The sequence below is a fragment of the Dama dama genome, chromosome 5 (genome assembly GCF_033118175.1).
Source record: "Dama dama isolate Ldn47 chromosome 5, ASM3311817v1, whole genome shotgun sequence".
Classification (NCBI taxonomy): domain Eukaryota; kingdom Metazoa; phylum Chordata; class Mammalia; order Artiodactyla; family Cervidae; genus Dama; species Dama dama.
The window spans coordinates 95105103-95117261 of record NC_083685.1 but is presented as its reverse complement, the minus strand read 5'-3'; the positions used below and the strand labels follow the sequence as shown (position 1 = coordinate 95117261).

The following is a 12159-nucleotide window of genomic DNA, read 5'->3' as shown; positions in this document are numbered from 1 at the left end:
TGAGCAGCATAGGGTGAAACATGCTGGGTCTCTGAGAGCTAAGTCCTTGGCAGAAGTAAATCGCTCTGTCTGAAAATTTCCTTATGTTTCTCAGAACCTTCTGGAGAAACCTCAAAGGTTTAGCTACTGGGTGGTGGTGGTGTGTGTTCATCGCTGTCGTGTGTGACTCTTTGCGACCCCATAAACGCCAGGCTTTCCTGTCCTTCACTATCTCCAAGAGCTTGCTCAAACTCATGTCCATTGAGTCAATGATGCCATCCAACCATCTCATCCTTTGTCGCCCCCTTCTCCTCCTGCCCTCAAACTTCCCCAGCGTCAGGGTCTTTTCCAGTGAGTCAGCTCTTTTCATCAGGTGGCCAAAGTATTGGAGCTTCAGCATCAGCCCTTCCAAGGAATATTCTGGGTTAATTTCCTTTAGAATTGACTGGTTTGATCTCCTTGCTGTCCAAGGGACTCTCAAGAGTCTCCTCTAGCACCACAATTTGAAAGCATCAATTCTTTGGTGCTCAGCCTTCTTTATGGTCCAACTCTAACAATCCATACAAGGCTGCTGGAAAAACCATGGCTTTGACTATACGGTTCAGCTGGAACCACCATGTTTACACCACCCAGCCCTGCTCCTCTCCAATCCCTGGCCCACTTGGGTGGGTCAGGAGTGAGCCCCGCTCCCCTGAGGAATTTGCACTTGGCCCTGGGAGATTTCAGTTCCATTTGGCTGCTCTCTTGAATAGAGGAGATATAGGCTTTGGAGGGTGAGTGACAGCTGCTATCTCTCACATGGATGGGAAGCAGCCAGTTTGCAACAAGAGGGAAAACAGAAGCTGCTGCACCAAGAGAAAGAAGAGAGAGCTCCCCAAAGCCCTCCCACACTTGGCTCCAGGCAGTTTCAGCTGGTGCAGGGTTTTAGTTTCTCTGTCTCTCTCAACTGTTAACCACAGAAAACATGGCGCCTTGGCTATATTACCAGCAGGGTGGGTTGAGGAAAGATCTGCTTGCTCCCCTCCTGGAGTGAGAGAGAGAGGTGGGAGACAGTCACCTGATATTATTAGGCTGTCATATAAAAGGGCTATGGTGGTTCAGCCACTAAGTTGTGTCCGACTCTTGACACCCCATGGACTGTAGTCTGCCAGGTTCCTCTGTCCATGGGATTCTCCAGGCAAGAGTACTGGAGTGGATTGCCATTTCCTTCTCCAGGGGATCTTCCCAACCTAGGGGTTGGACCCGTGTCTCCAGCATTGCAGGGAGTCTCCTGCATTGCAGGTAGATTCTTTATGCTATAGATGCCCTTGTATTGTGTAATGGCCCCTATGGTGTTGATTTCACAGCAGGTTGGGATCTGTTAGCTCGAAAGTCACCACTCCCACCCAGCCCGGAGCCAAACTCAAATTTATACACACCCAGTTGCCTTAGATATAACCCTAATCATATTTACAGCCCCTCAGCATCTGCCTGATTTACACACCCTGTAAAACTGCACCCAACATCTACCGGCCAGAGCTGGGAAAGGCCCCAAGCCACTGCTCCTCTCTGGAATTCTCTGATCCAGGGACTCGTCTAGACACATAAACCCCTCTCAGAGTCCCTTCTCCCTGGGGAGGCCCCTTGCCCTCCTCCTCTCCAGGGGGTGGCCCCAGGAGGGCTCCACGGTGGGGACCCTGCCCTGACTTTGGTCCTGTCCTGGAGTCGCTCACACAGCCCCTTGTATGCTACTGCCGTCTTGGGATCCTGGGCTTTTTTCCTCAATCAACACAAATCCACACATCATGGGCTGGGGAGGAACAATTCTCCAGCAGAAAAAATCTGGATGCTATTAGCAAGAAGTAGTAGAGAGAGGAGGCAACCTAAAATGTGACAGACCCACTACCAGAAGTAACATCAAAGATAAATGGGGCTCTCAGCAGCAGGAGAAGACTGGCACCCACAGGCAACTGGAACACTTTTTACAGAGATGAAAGCAGTTTAATCTAGTTAATTACAGAACTAGATGCTGCCAGGAAGGGACAACAGAGTTGCTTCCTGATTCAGGCTTTCTGATTAGGAATATTCAGAAAAGACACTGACCACGTAATGACTTCTGACTGGAGCTGAAGTTCCCCAATTCTATTTCTGGCTCTAAGACGCACTTTTCCGCTGTGGAAAGGGGCACACAAGTGGGCTAGGCTCACCCATTCTAATATTGCCTCCTCTGGGTGGCCCAGTGGTAAAGAATCCACCTGACAATGCAGGAGACGCAGGGCACGCAGGTTTGATCCCTGGGTCAGGAAGATCCCCTGGAGCAGGAAATGACAACCCACTCCAGTACTCTTGCCTGAAGAATCCCATGGACAGAGCAGCCTGGCGGCTACAGTCCATGGAATTGCAGAGTCGGATGTGACTGACCACATGCACACTATCTATTGAGGCTGTTCCTGACTTGCTCAAAAACCCTTTTTGGTGCTGTCTGCAACTGGAATCACTTGGGCTGATTTTTTTAATTTTTTAAATACCAATATTCTGATTACATCACAGTCATTTTGCAAGGAAAAGCCAATTCTTTCACCCCTACCACACTTCATTGCCTCCAAGTTTATAATTAGAGTCGAATCTCAGTATGTCCCAGGGTCCAATTATAAGGTCATGCATGCATGAGTATGCACACTCACAGCAGGTCTGAGCCAGAGATGGTGAGCAGGAAAGTCAGCTAGAGGGAACTGGAAAAAAGCTGGCTATTGGGCCCATATCCTTCTTTGCCCCTTTTGTAGCAGCAACCAGGAGTGCTGGAGGACAACCCACCTTTGGCTGTTTCCAGGCTCCTCACTGCCCTCTCTTAGCAGAAGAGGCACCCAGTGAATGCCTGATAAATGCACCTATTAGTAGAAGAAGCAATTCTCAAATCTGACCACCCACTAGCATCTACTAGGGAGTTTAAGAATCTCTTTTAAATTTTTCATTTATTTAACTAGTTTTTTGTCTGCACTGGGTCTTTGCTGCTGCATGCAGGCTTTCTCTAGTTTCGGCCAGCTGTGGCTACTCTCTGGTTGCAGTGCTCATTGAGGTGGCTTCTTTTGTTGCGGAGCATGGGCTCTAGGCTTCAGGGCTTCAATAGTTGCAGCACGCAGGCTCAGTAGTTGTGGCTCACAGGCCCAAGAGCATACAGGCTTCAGTGGTTTTGACACTCAGGCCTAGTTGCTCCATGGCATGTAGGATCTTCCCAGACCAGGAAGGGAACCGCAGTCCCCTTCATTGCAAGGTGGACACTCAACCACTGGACCACCAGGGAAGCCCACCTGGGGAGCTTGAAAAACTATCCTGATGACTGAGCTCACTTCCAGAGATGCTGACTCCATTGATGTGGGACTGGGGACGGGAAGGGATTAGCACGTTGGTATATATATTTTTTTAATCACTGGAAATTTTTCTAGTTGCAGAAATCCCTGAACTAGCAGGCTAGATCAGACAGAGGTTCTCAACCTTGGCTGTACATTGAAAACACCTGGAAAGCTTTTAAAAACTGGTGAATCTCCAACCTAAAGATTTTGATTTATTTAATTGACATGCCTGGATATTATTTTTAAGCTTACAGGTAATTCTAATGCATAGAACCGTTAGGATGAAGTTGCGACCTCTTAGGATAAGAGAATGAAGTCGTCAATATAGTCATTGCAATAACTTTAAATGGAGTATGACTAAAAATATTGAATCACTGTGTGGTACACCTGAAATTGATATAATATTGTAAGTCATCTATACTTTAATTTAAAATTTTTTTTAAATAAATGATGAGGGCATGAGTGAATCTATAGTCCTACACGTCAACTTAGAGGCATCCGGTATGTGTGTGAGTGTGTTCATGTGTGTGTGTATAGTTGATGAGGTAAAGCTTATCCATATCATTTTAGCATTGTAGAATGATGGTGGCCTCAATGGTCAGGCCATTCAAGAAGACTCTTCTCTTGCTCTCCATTCATCCTCTGCTTTTCTGGTCTCTGCCTCACCTACACTCTACTCACATGACTATCCAGTCCCATTAATCATAACGTTCTTGCCCCCTGCCGCAGCCACTTATTTCCCTGGTTAACTGATGAGCCAACCTGACGTCAGTTCCCCCTATAAATGGTAGCCGCCTTCTTCCTTGAGTAGTGAAGACTGTTGTTGTGTTCGGCCTCCCATCCGGTGTCCACGGTGGGGTGCAGTTCCAGGGCTTTGCTTCAGACTTGTAAGATTCCCTATCCAGTAAATCACTGATGTTTTTGTTGCCATCTCTGGGCTCTTTCCTTGGTCTCGTGGCTGGGCAATTATGAGGCTTGCAGATTGGCGGACTATAGCCCAGCAGAGGCCCATAGAACAGAGAGGAAGGGACTCGTGTTTTTCTTTTGTTTTGTTTTAATTTTCTGGCCTCGCTGCACCACATGTGGGATCTTAGTTCCCCAACCAGGGATTGAACCTATGCCCCCTGCATTGAGCGGCAAAGTCTTAACCACTGGACCACCAGAGGAGTCCTAGGAACTGAAGTCTACTGGGTACCAGGCACTGGCCTAAATGCTTTAAATGTACTTCCTTGTCAAATCCTCACAACAATCCTGGGAGGACAGACCCACAGAGGATCCTATTTACAGAAGTGAAGTCAAGACACCCAGAGGTTAAATGACTTGCCTGCAGTCACATAGCAAGTCAGTGGCAGAAACAGGACCAAACCCTAGTTTCCAGAAGCTAGTTCCATTCCCAATTCCCAGTGAAATGATTGGCACCATTTGCCCATTGGCCTGACCACCATTCATCTCCAGAGCCTGTCTGGCATCTACTTGAAGCTTAGGTAATAAGCATCTCCGGGAGTGTGGGCAGTGCTGTCCAGGCCCAGAGCTGTGGGAGTGAGAAAGACCACCCAGGAAAGGTCCCCCAGACCCAGTCAGTGGAGGTCTTGGTCCCAAAGAGTTTTCCAGGGCATACTTCTAAGGACAGAGGAAGATTGGCTGGACAGGCACCAAAGAATGTCGGCTGGGTGAAGGGAGCCAGTGCTAGGAGCCCAGAGGCCAGGCTGAGGACAGGACAGTAGATACACAGGGTTCCCAGCTGCCTTTCCTTAGGAATAAAGGACTGACTCATTCTGACCTTACAACCTTCCCACATTGTATTTAACAGGAAGTGAAATTATTTTTATGAAATGAGCTCATATCATAATCGTGACCCCTTCACTCAACCCTTGGCAAAATAAAAAGTTGGCCACCCTATGCTGGTATCTCCAGCTGGTTGATGGGTTATTGGTCCAAGAAATCACAAAATCTAGAGACTGAAGGTTTCTCTGGCAGGTTGGGGGTGGACACCAGCTTGCAGTAGGTGGCAGGGTGGTTGTGGTGGGCAGATAGGCGAGGAGGTGGCATATTTTTTTTAGATCGGTGCTCATTTCAGGACTGGCGGTGGCAGCATCACCTGAGAGTTCAGAAGGCAAATTGCTGGTCCCTACCTCAGACCTACAAAATCAGAACTTCTGGGAATGGAGCCTGGCAATCAGGATTTAACAAACCCCTGTGTGCGCGTACTAAGTCTGTTCAGTCATGTCTGACTCTCTGCGACCCCATGGACTATAGCCCACCAGGCTCCTCTGTCCATGGGATTCTCCAGGCAAGAATCCTGGAGTGGGTAGCCATGCCCTCCTCCAGGGGATCTTCCCAACCCAGGGATCGAACTCTTGTCTCTTACATCTCCTGCATTAGCAGGCAGGTTCTTCACCTCTAGCACTACCTGGGAAGCGCTAACTCCCAACACACCAGTTAGAGAACCACTCCACCTGCTTGTGAAGAGGCTGAGAGAAAGAGGAGTGGCTGGAGAGTCAAATGAGATGAAAAGATGATTTCTGTGGCTGTGATTCTAATGGAGAAAATACTCAAGCTTTCTCAAAGCTTTTTATTGAAATGCAATATACCTCCAGAAAAGTGCACATGTCACATGTAGAGCTAGATGCACTTTCACCATCAGGAACCCACGTAACCAACCTCAGATGGAGAAACAGAATATCACCAAGCATGCCAGATGCCCTCTCTGCCTCTTCCTGCTGACTGGTAATGGCAGAGGCTGGTTTCACCTGTTTTTGTAATTTACACATGAAAATTGCTTAGTCATGTCTGACTCTTTGCGACCCCATGGTGTATACAGTCCATGGAATTCTCCAGGCCAGAATACTGGAGTGGTTAACCGTTCCCTTCTCCAGGGGGTCTTCCCAACCCAGAGATCAAACCCAGGTCTCCCGCATTGCAGGCGGATTCTTTACCAGCTGAGCCACCAGGGAAGCCCAAAAGACAAGGTGGACAGGCAACGCCCCCTCCACCCCCGACAAGGGTCTTTAAACCTTCACACCAGAAACAAATATGTGCACTTTCTGCTTTGGCTTCTTCCGGTCCTCGTGTGCCTGTAAGATCCATCTATATGATTGCATACAGTTTAGAGCCCTCATTCTCTCCACTGCAGAGTACTCCCCTATGTGACCACACCACTCACTCTCCTGATAATGGATGTGTGAGCTTTCAAATATGGGACTGTTCCAATTCGTGCGCTTATGAACACTCTAGTACGTGACTGTTGGGCACATACCTAGCAAAGGGAATTTCTGGAGACTGGACCCTGTTTAAATGTTGAGAAGGATCCCGTAGAGAAGATGTGAAACTACAGGAGAGAAGGGGTCAGTGAGAGAGTGAGCTCCGTGGGGAAGCAAGAGGCAGGAAGTGGGAGGGCTCGGGGCCAGAACCAGAGGCAGAGAATGGCTTTTCGACTGGAGCCATGTGAAGGTGGATTTGTAGCTGGGGGTTGATATGGGGGAGGGGGGGGTCTTTGTGTCCGCTTTATTTTGTTATGTGAAGAAGGAGGACAGGTAGTCTGCTGAGAGTGTATGGCAGATGGTGTGGGGTTTGAGGCCCTCATAGTAGAGCGTGGTTAGGAGAGAGATGACTGGAAAAGGAGTGAGACTGTAGCACTCTTTGGAGTTACATAACTTTGCCAGAAAACAGCTCCTTGAGGTGAACCCCAGAGTGGAGGAGTCTGGGAGCACCTCGTTTCCAGGCTGGGGCTCCCCAAGAGGTCTATGGCGCCACCTGCTGGACAAGATGTTCATGACATGCCCGGGGAGGTCCTGATGCCTTCACCACCCAACTTGCTTCCCCAAATAGGGAGGCCCAGATCCCTGGAGTGACCTCAGGCTGAGCCTTGACCCCGGTCAGAGACCAGACGCCCCCCCATACAGGAACCTAGTCACATGCTGAGCCCTGATCCAAGTCTATGTACTGCTGTCCTCTCTCTCCCCCTGTCCCTAAATTACAGCCTGAACAGGAGAGCTTTAGAGGCTGCACCCCTAAAGGGGGGCTTCCCCAGTGGCTCAGCTGGTAAAGAATCGGCCTGCAATGCAGGAGACCTGGGTTCGATCCCTGGGTCAGGAAGATCCCCTGGAGAAAGGAACAGCTACCCAGTCCAGTATTCTGGCCTGGAGAATTCCATGGACTGTATAGTCCATGAGGTCACAGATTCGGACATGACTGAGTGACTTTCACTTTCTTTCCTTCTAAAGGGAGGGGCCCACGGATGTCCTGAGTCTCAGGGCCTATGGCTGTGGCCCCAGGACCAGGCTCCTCCTCCCCTGCATCCCCTAAACCAGGACCCCTGCTACGAGAGCCCCTCAGGCCCTCTGCCTTAATGGGGCGGGCTCACACACAGCCTCCCTGGCCCCGTGCCCTGCCCAGACCTGTTCTAGATTCCACACCACCCTTCCCCAGGGCTCCTCCACCTCCCACCCACCAGCCCGGGCAGGGCCTCCTGAGATTCAGCCTGGAAGACCGGCAGGCAGGAGGGCAGGCACCGTGGGACCATGGAACCCGAAGCAGGGCCTGTACTCTACCAGAAGCTGCGGGTCTGGGAGCCGAGCTTGGAGTCTGAGGAGGAAGAGGAGGAGATTTCGGAGCAGCTCATTCCAGATGCTTCCGGGCCCCACGACTCCTCTGGGTGAGTCAGGGAGGGGTCTGGGCACCCAGTGACTCAGGCTTGAGGCTGGCGAGTCCCTCCCTCCGGAGCCTCTAAGGAGGGCCAGACGACTTTCTGCTCCGCCAGCTCCAGGAAACTTCTGGTTGAAGGTGGGGACCCCCACCCTGAGCTGTAGCCCCAGGCCTGGCCAATGCCAGTCAATCCAAGGTCTGTGCGACTGAAGGGACATTTGTACCAAGTCAGCCCTGCCGGCTGTTCTGCCAAAGGTCCCAGCCCCCACCCCCTGGTGCAGGAGGCACCTGCTGGGCAGGTTGGTTCTGGCTACACCTGGCCGGGCCCGGCTCCTGGAGCCTGCCAAGTCCCGCTCAGGCATCCCTCCGGACTGGCTGGACCCTACCTGTCCAACCCCTTCTTCTCCAGAGACCTTCCCCAAGCTCCTTCCCATTTCCATGTCTCCATTCACAAGGCTGTGTCTTCTGCCAGGAGAACCTTTCTCCTTGGCAAACTTTTCCTCCTCCTGCAAGCAAGAGGAGGACAAAACCTTTTGGGAATTAGTCCCTGGGTTCTCCGGGAGTTTGTGGGTGTCCTCCTGCCTGGCCTGGCTCAGGACATTGCTCTTTGCAGGAACAAGGCTGGCCGTCTGCCCGGGGCCTGGGCCCAACTGGTGGCCACCCTGCTCTTGCTGACCGTCGGCTTCTCCCTGGCCGTGAGGCAACTCTGCAGCAGTGGTGCCTCTCCAGGAGCCTTGGGCACTGGGGCCCCTCCAGCCAGCGGGCACTCCCACAGGCCTGGCGTGTACCACCATGGCGCCATCATCAGCCCAGCAGGTCAGTGCTAGGAGTAGCTTAGGGAAAGAAGGTGGGGGGCGGGGGGCGGTCACTGGTCCCAGCTCCCCACCTCAAGAGAGTACCCTCTCTCACTGCAGCTGAGTGCTCCCGCCTGGGTCGAGAGCTGTTTGTTGCTGGGGGCAACATCGTGGATGCTGGAGTTGGAGCAGCCTTGTGTCTGGCAGTGGTCCATCCTCACACCACAGGGCTAGGTCAGTAACCCACAACCCCAGACAGCGACCCCAACCCTGGACCTCAGCAGTGACCTGGAACTCGGGCAGTCAGCAGCCCTGACCTCAAGGCTGGCTGGTGAGCAGGACCTAGGACTTGGGCAGTAGCCCCACCTCTAGGCTGTGACCCTTGATCCCAGATCAGTGTGATCTTGACCCCAGGCCTGGTTACTGATCCCTATCTCCAGGCCTGGTCAGTAACCACTAACCCCAGGTTAAGCCAGTGACCCTTCCCCTGGGACTACCGAGTGCCCCTGACCCCTGTGTGACCCCTTTGTCTCCTCCCAGGTGCCACGTACTGGGGCCTCTTCCACAATAGCTCCTCGGGCAACTCCACTGCCCTGACTTCAGGCCCAGCCCGGACCCTGGCCCCCGGCCTGGGGCTGCCCTCGGCTCTGCCTGCCCTGCACATGCTGCACACTCACTTCGGCCGCCTGCCCTGGCCACACCTGCTGGTGGGCCCCATCTCACTGGCTCAAAAGGGCTTTCTGGTGGACACATCCCTGGCCAGCGCCCTGGCAGCCCAGGACACCAAGGGCCTCTGTCCACTACTTTGCCATGCTAACGGGACACCCCTGGGCCCCGGGACCCGAGTCACCAACACCAAGCTGGCGGCTGTGCTCCACAAGGCCTCGCTGGCCCCCACCCCAGACCTCTCCGGGGATGCCCTGCTGAGTCTGCTGGCCGAAGACCTGGGGTTGGAGGGCCCCTCAGTCGGGCCCAGGCCCACCTTGGAGCCAGCCCTGCAGCTACCTGTGCCCCAGGGCATCCTGTTCACCACCCCCAGCCCCTCAGCTGGCCCAGAACTACTGGAGCTGCTGGAAGCATCTCTACAGTCCCTAGGGCCCAGCCCCGCGCCCTGCCCAGCACTCCCGCAAGCTGCTGTGGCCCCCGGGAGCAGTGTCCTGGCCACCGTGGACAGCGGCGGCTCTGTCCTCCTCCTCACCTCCTCGCTCAACAGCTCCTTTGGCTCTGGACACCTGTCCCCAAGCACCGGGGTTCTACTCAGCAACCTGGTGGCTGAGTCTGCAGCTGGCGCCTGGGCCTGTCCCCTCATCTTTCGTCGCATCTCAGATGACACAGAGGTCGATGTGTTGGGGCTGGTGGCTTCAGGGACCCCTGCAGCTGCCAGAGTCATGACTCACGCTCTGCTCAGCCACCTGGCCAGGCCCCAAACCCCAGACCTGCAAGGACCAACAGAGAGCCCCAGAGCTTGTGGCCAGGGGACCCTGCTCCGGGTGGCAGCCCACTCAGAGCACGCCCATGTCTCCAGTGCCCCCAGTGGCTGCTGCCCCTTCCAGGGGTTTTAAGGTGGGGCAGTGTCTGGCAAGGGTGGACAGGAGTCGGGGGTCTCAAACCTGGAGGCAGGGGCAGAGAGCCCAGCAGCAATGGCGTGCATAAAGAGTGTGTGTCCATTATGTGCTCACCGCTGGCTCAGGCCCTCACCTCCGGCCTGATCTGTTGTCTGGACTTGCGTTCCAGCTCTTTCTTTAGCTAAAGAACCTGAGAATAATGAGGAAAGAACACCAGGAACCTGGGGACAGCCTTGAGTTCAGATCCAGCTCTGGGAAGGACAGGTGGAAGAAAGCCATACCCCTGCCAAGGCTCTGGGCCCCTGGGCAGAGCAGGCAGATCCTGGGGGCGTGCTGGAATCTCCGTGCTCCCTCCAGGCCACACCACTGATTTCCCTCAACCAGGCTGAAAACAAAATAAAGATCAAGTCTCCTGGATGCCATGTGCCACTCTCGCTTCTTGGTTAATTTCACATCAGCCTTTGAGGCGTCTGGGCTCCGACCATAGGGAACACAGGTGACTGCCACCCAGGGATGCAGAGCCAGGCTAGGGTCTTTCTGCTCCTCCCTGCTCTACTCCCCTGCCTCCTGGGGCAGCACACATACAAGGTAAACCAGCTTTCACTTTCTGAAACTGATAGAGCAAGGCAGGGGTTTGAGACAGTGACTAGGAGGTGTCCCAAGGGGGAACAAAGTGGGCTGGAGCTGGATGTGTGGTTTCAAGTCTGGGGTTGGCCCTCACCTTCCCACCTCTAAGAGGGCTGGGTTCTCTCTGAACTGCAATCCTCCATAAGTCAGTTCTCAAACCAAGAAACGGGTGGCCATTAGCACTCCTGCCCCACATTGTAAAATGAATATATCTCTGACTTACTAGAACTCAATCCGGCCACCTCTCTCTCGTTGCTTCACCTTCCCCCCCCCCCCCCGCCCCCCTCCCCTCCTGCTCCCAGGCAAAGAATTCCTCCCCTAGCCCAAATGGTACCACAGTCTACCCACTTATGTTAGCCCCAAGCCTAGCATACATCCCACTTCTGTCACCTCCCACCTGTTCCAGATTGGCTGGAATTTTCTCAGCACTTTGGTTCAATCCAGCTGGTATTCCTGCTTCTACTTCTGCTTTCCTTCAATTCATCATCCACACAGCAGCAGAATAATCTATTAAATGTGTAAATAGGGGAATTCCCTGGGGCTTTCCTGGTGGTTCAATCGGTGAAGAATCTTCCGGCGATGTTCCATTCCCCAGTCGGGAAGATCCCCTGGAGAAGGAAACGGCAACCCACTCCACTATTCTTGCCTGGATAATCCCGTGGACAGAGGAGCCTCGCGGGCTACAGTCCGTGAGGTCACCAAGAGTCGGTACACGAGTGAACGACTAACACTTCACTTCACTAGAGGTACAGTGGTTAGGACTTGGCTCTCTCACTGAGGAGGGCCAAGGTTCCATCCCTGACCCATCCCTGGTCTGGGAAATAAAATCCCACAAGGCGGGGGGCATCGAGGGGAGTTACGTAGGACCAAGGCTTGTGCCTGCATAAAACCCTCCGGTGTCCCCTGGAGAAGGAAATGGCAACCCACTCCAGTATTCTTGCCTGGAGAATCCCATGGACGGAGGAGCCTGGTGGGCTACAGTCCACTGGGTCGCAAAGAGTCGGATATGACTGAGCGACTTCACTTTCACTTTCACTTTCAACCCTCAGCTGAGACTTTTCAGCTCTTGTGTTTGCTATTGATTGTTTTCTTGAGTTCTCAAAGACCTGTGACCATAATTTTTTTAAGTTGCCTATTTTCTAATTGCATCACTTTACACACTGTTGTCTAATGATATGTGGTATTTAGAATGCCTTCTTAATTATTTTGAGCAGCCATTGC

At 52.9% G+C, this 12159-nt stretch overlaps 1 protein-coding gene across 2 annotated transcripts; it reads left to right on the top strand.

Moving 5' to 3' along the window:
- The first annotated feature begins 7614 nt into the window (after positions 1-7614).
- On the top strand, positions 7615-10619 carry GGT6 (gamma-glutamyltransferase 6). Of its 2 annotated transcripts, none has more exons than XM_061141019.1 (4): positions 7615-7962; positions 8566-8768; positions 8867-8980; positions 9287-10619. In XM_061141019.1, the coding sequence occupies exons 1-4, from the start codon at positions 7829-7831 to the stop codon at positions 10306-10308; spliced, it is 1473 nt and encodes a 490-aa protein (XP_060997002.1). In that variant the 5' UTR covers positions 7615-7828; the 3' UTR covers positions 10309-10619. The 2 variants fall into 2 exon arrangements, with proteins under 2 accessions (XP_060997002.1, XP_060997003.1); XM_061141020.1 differs by having other exon boundaries at positions 8867-8984; positions 9878-10022.
- The last annotated feature ends 1540 nt before the right edge of the window (positions 10620-12159 follow it).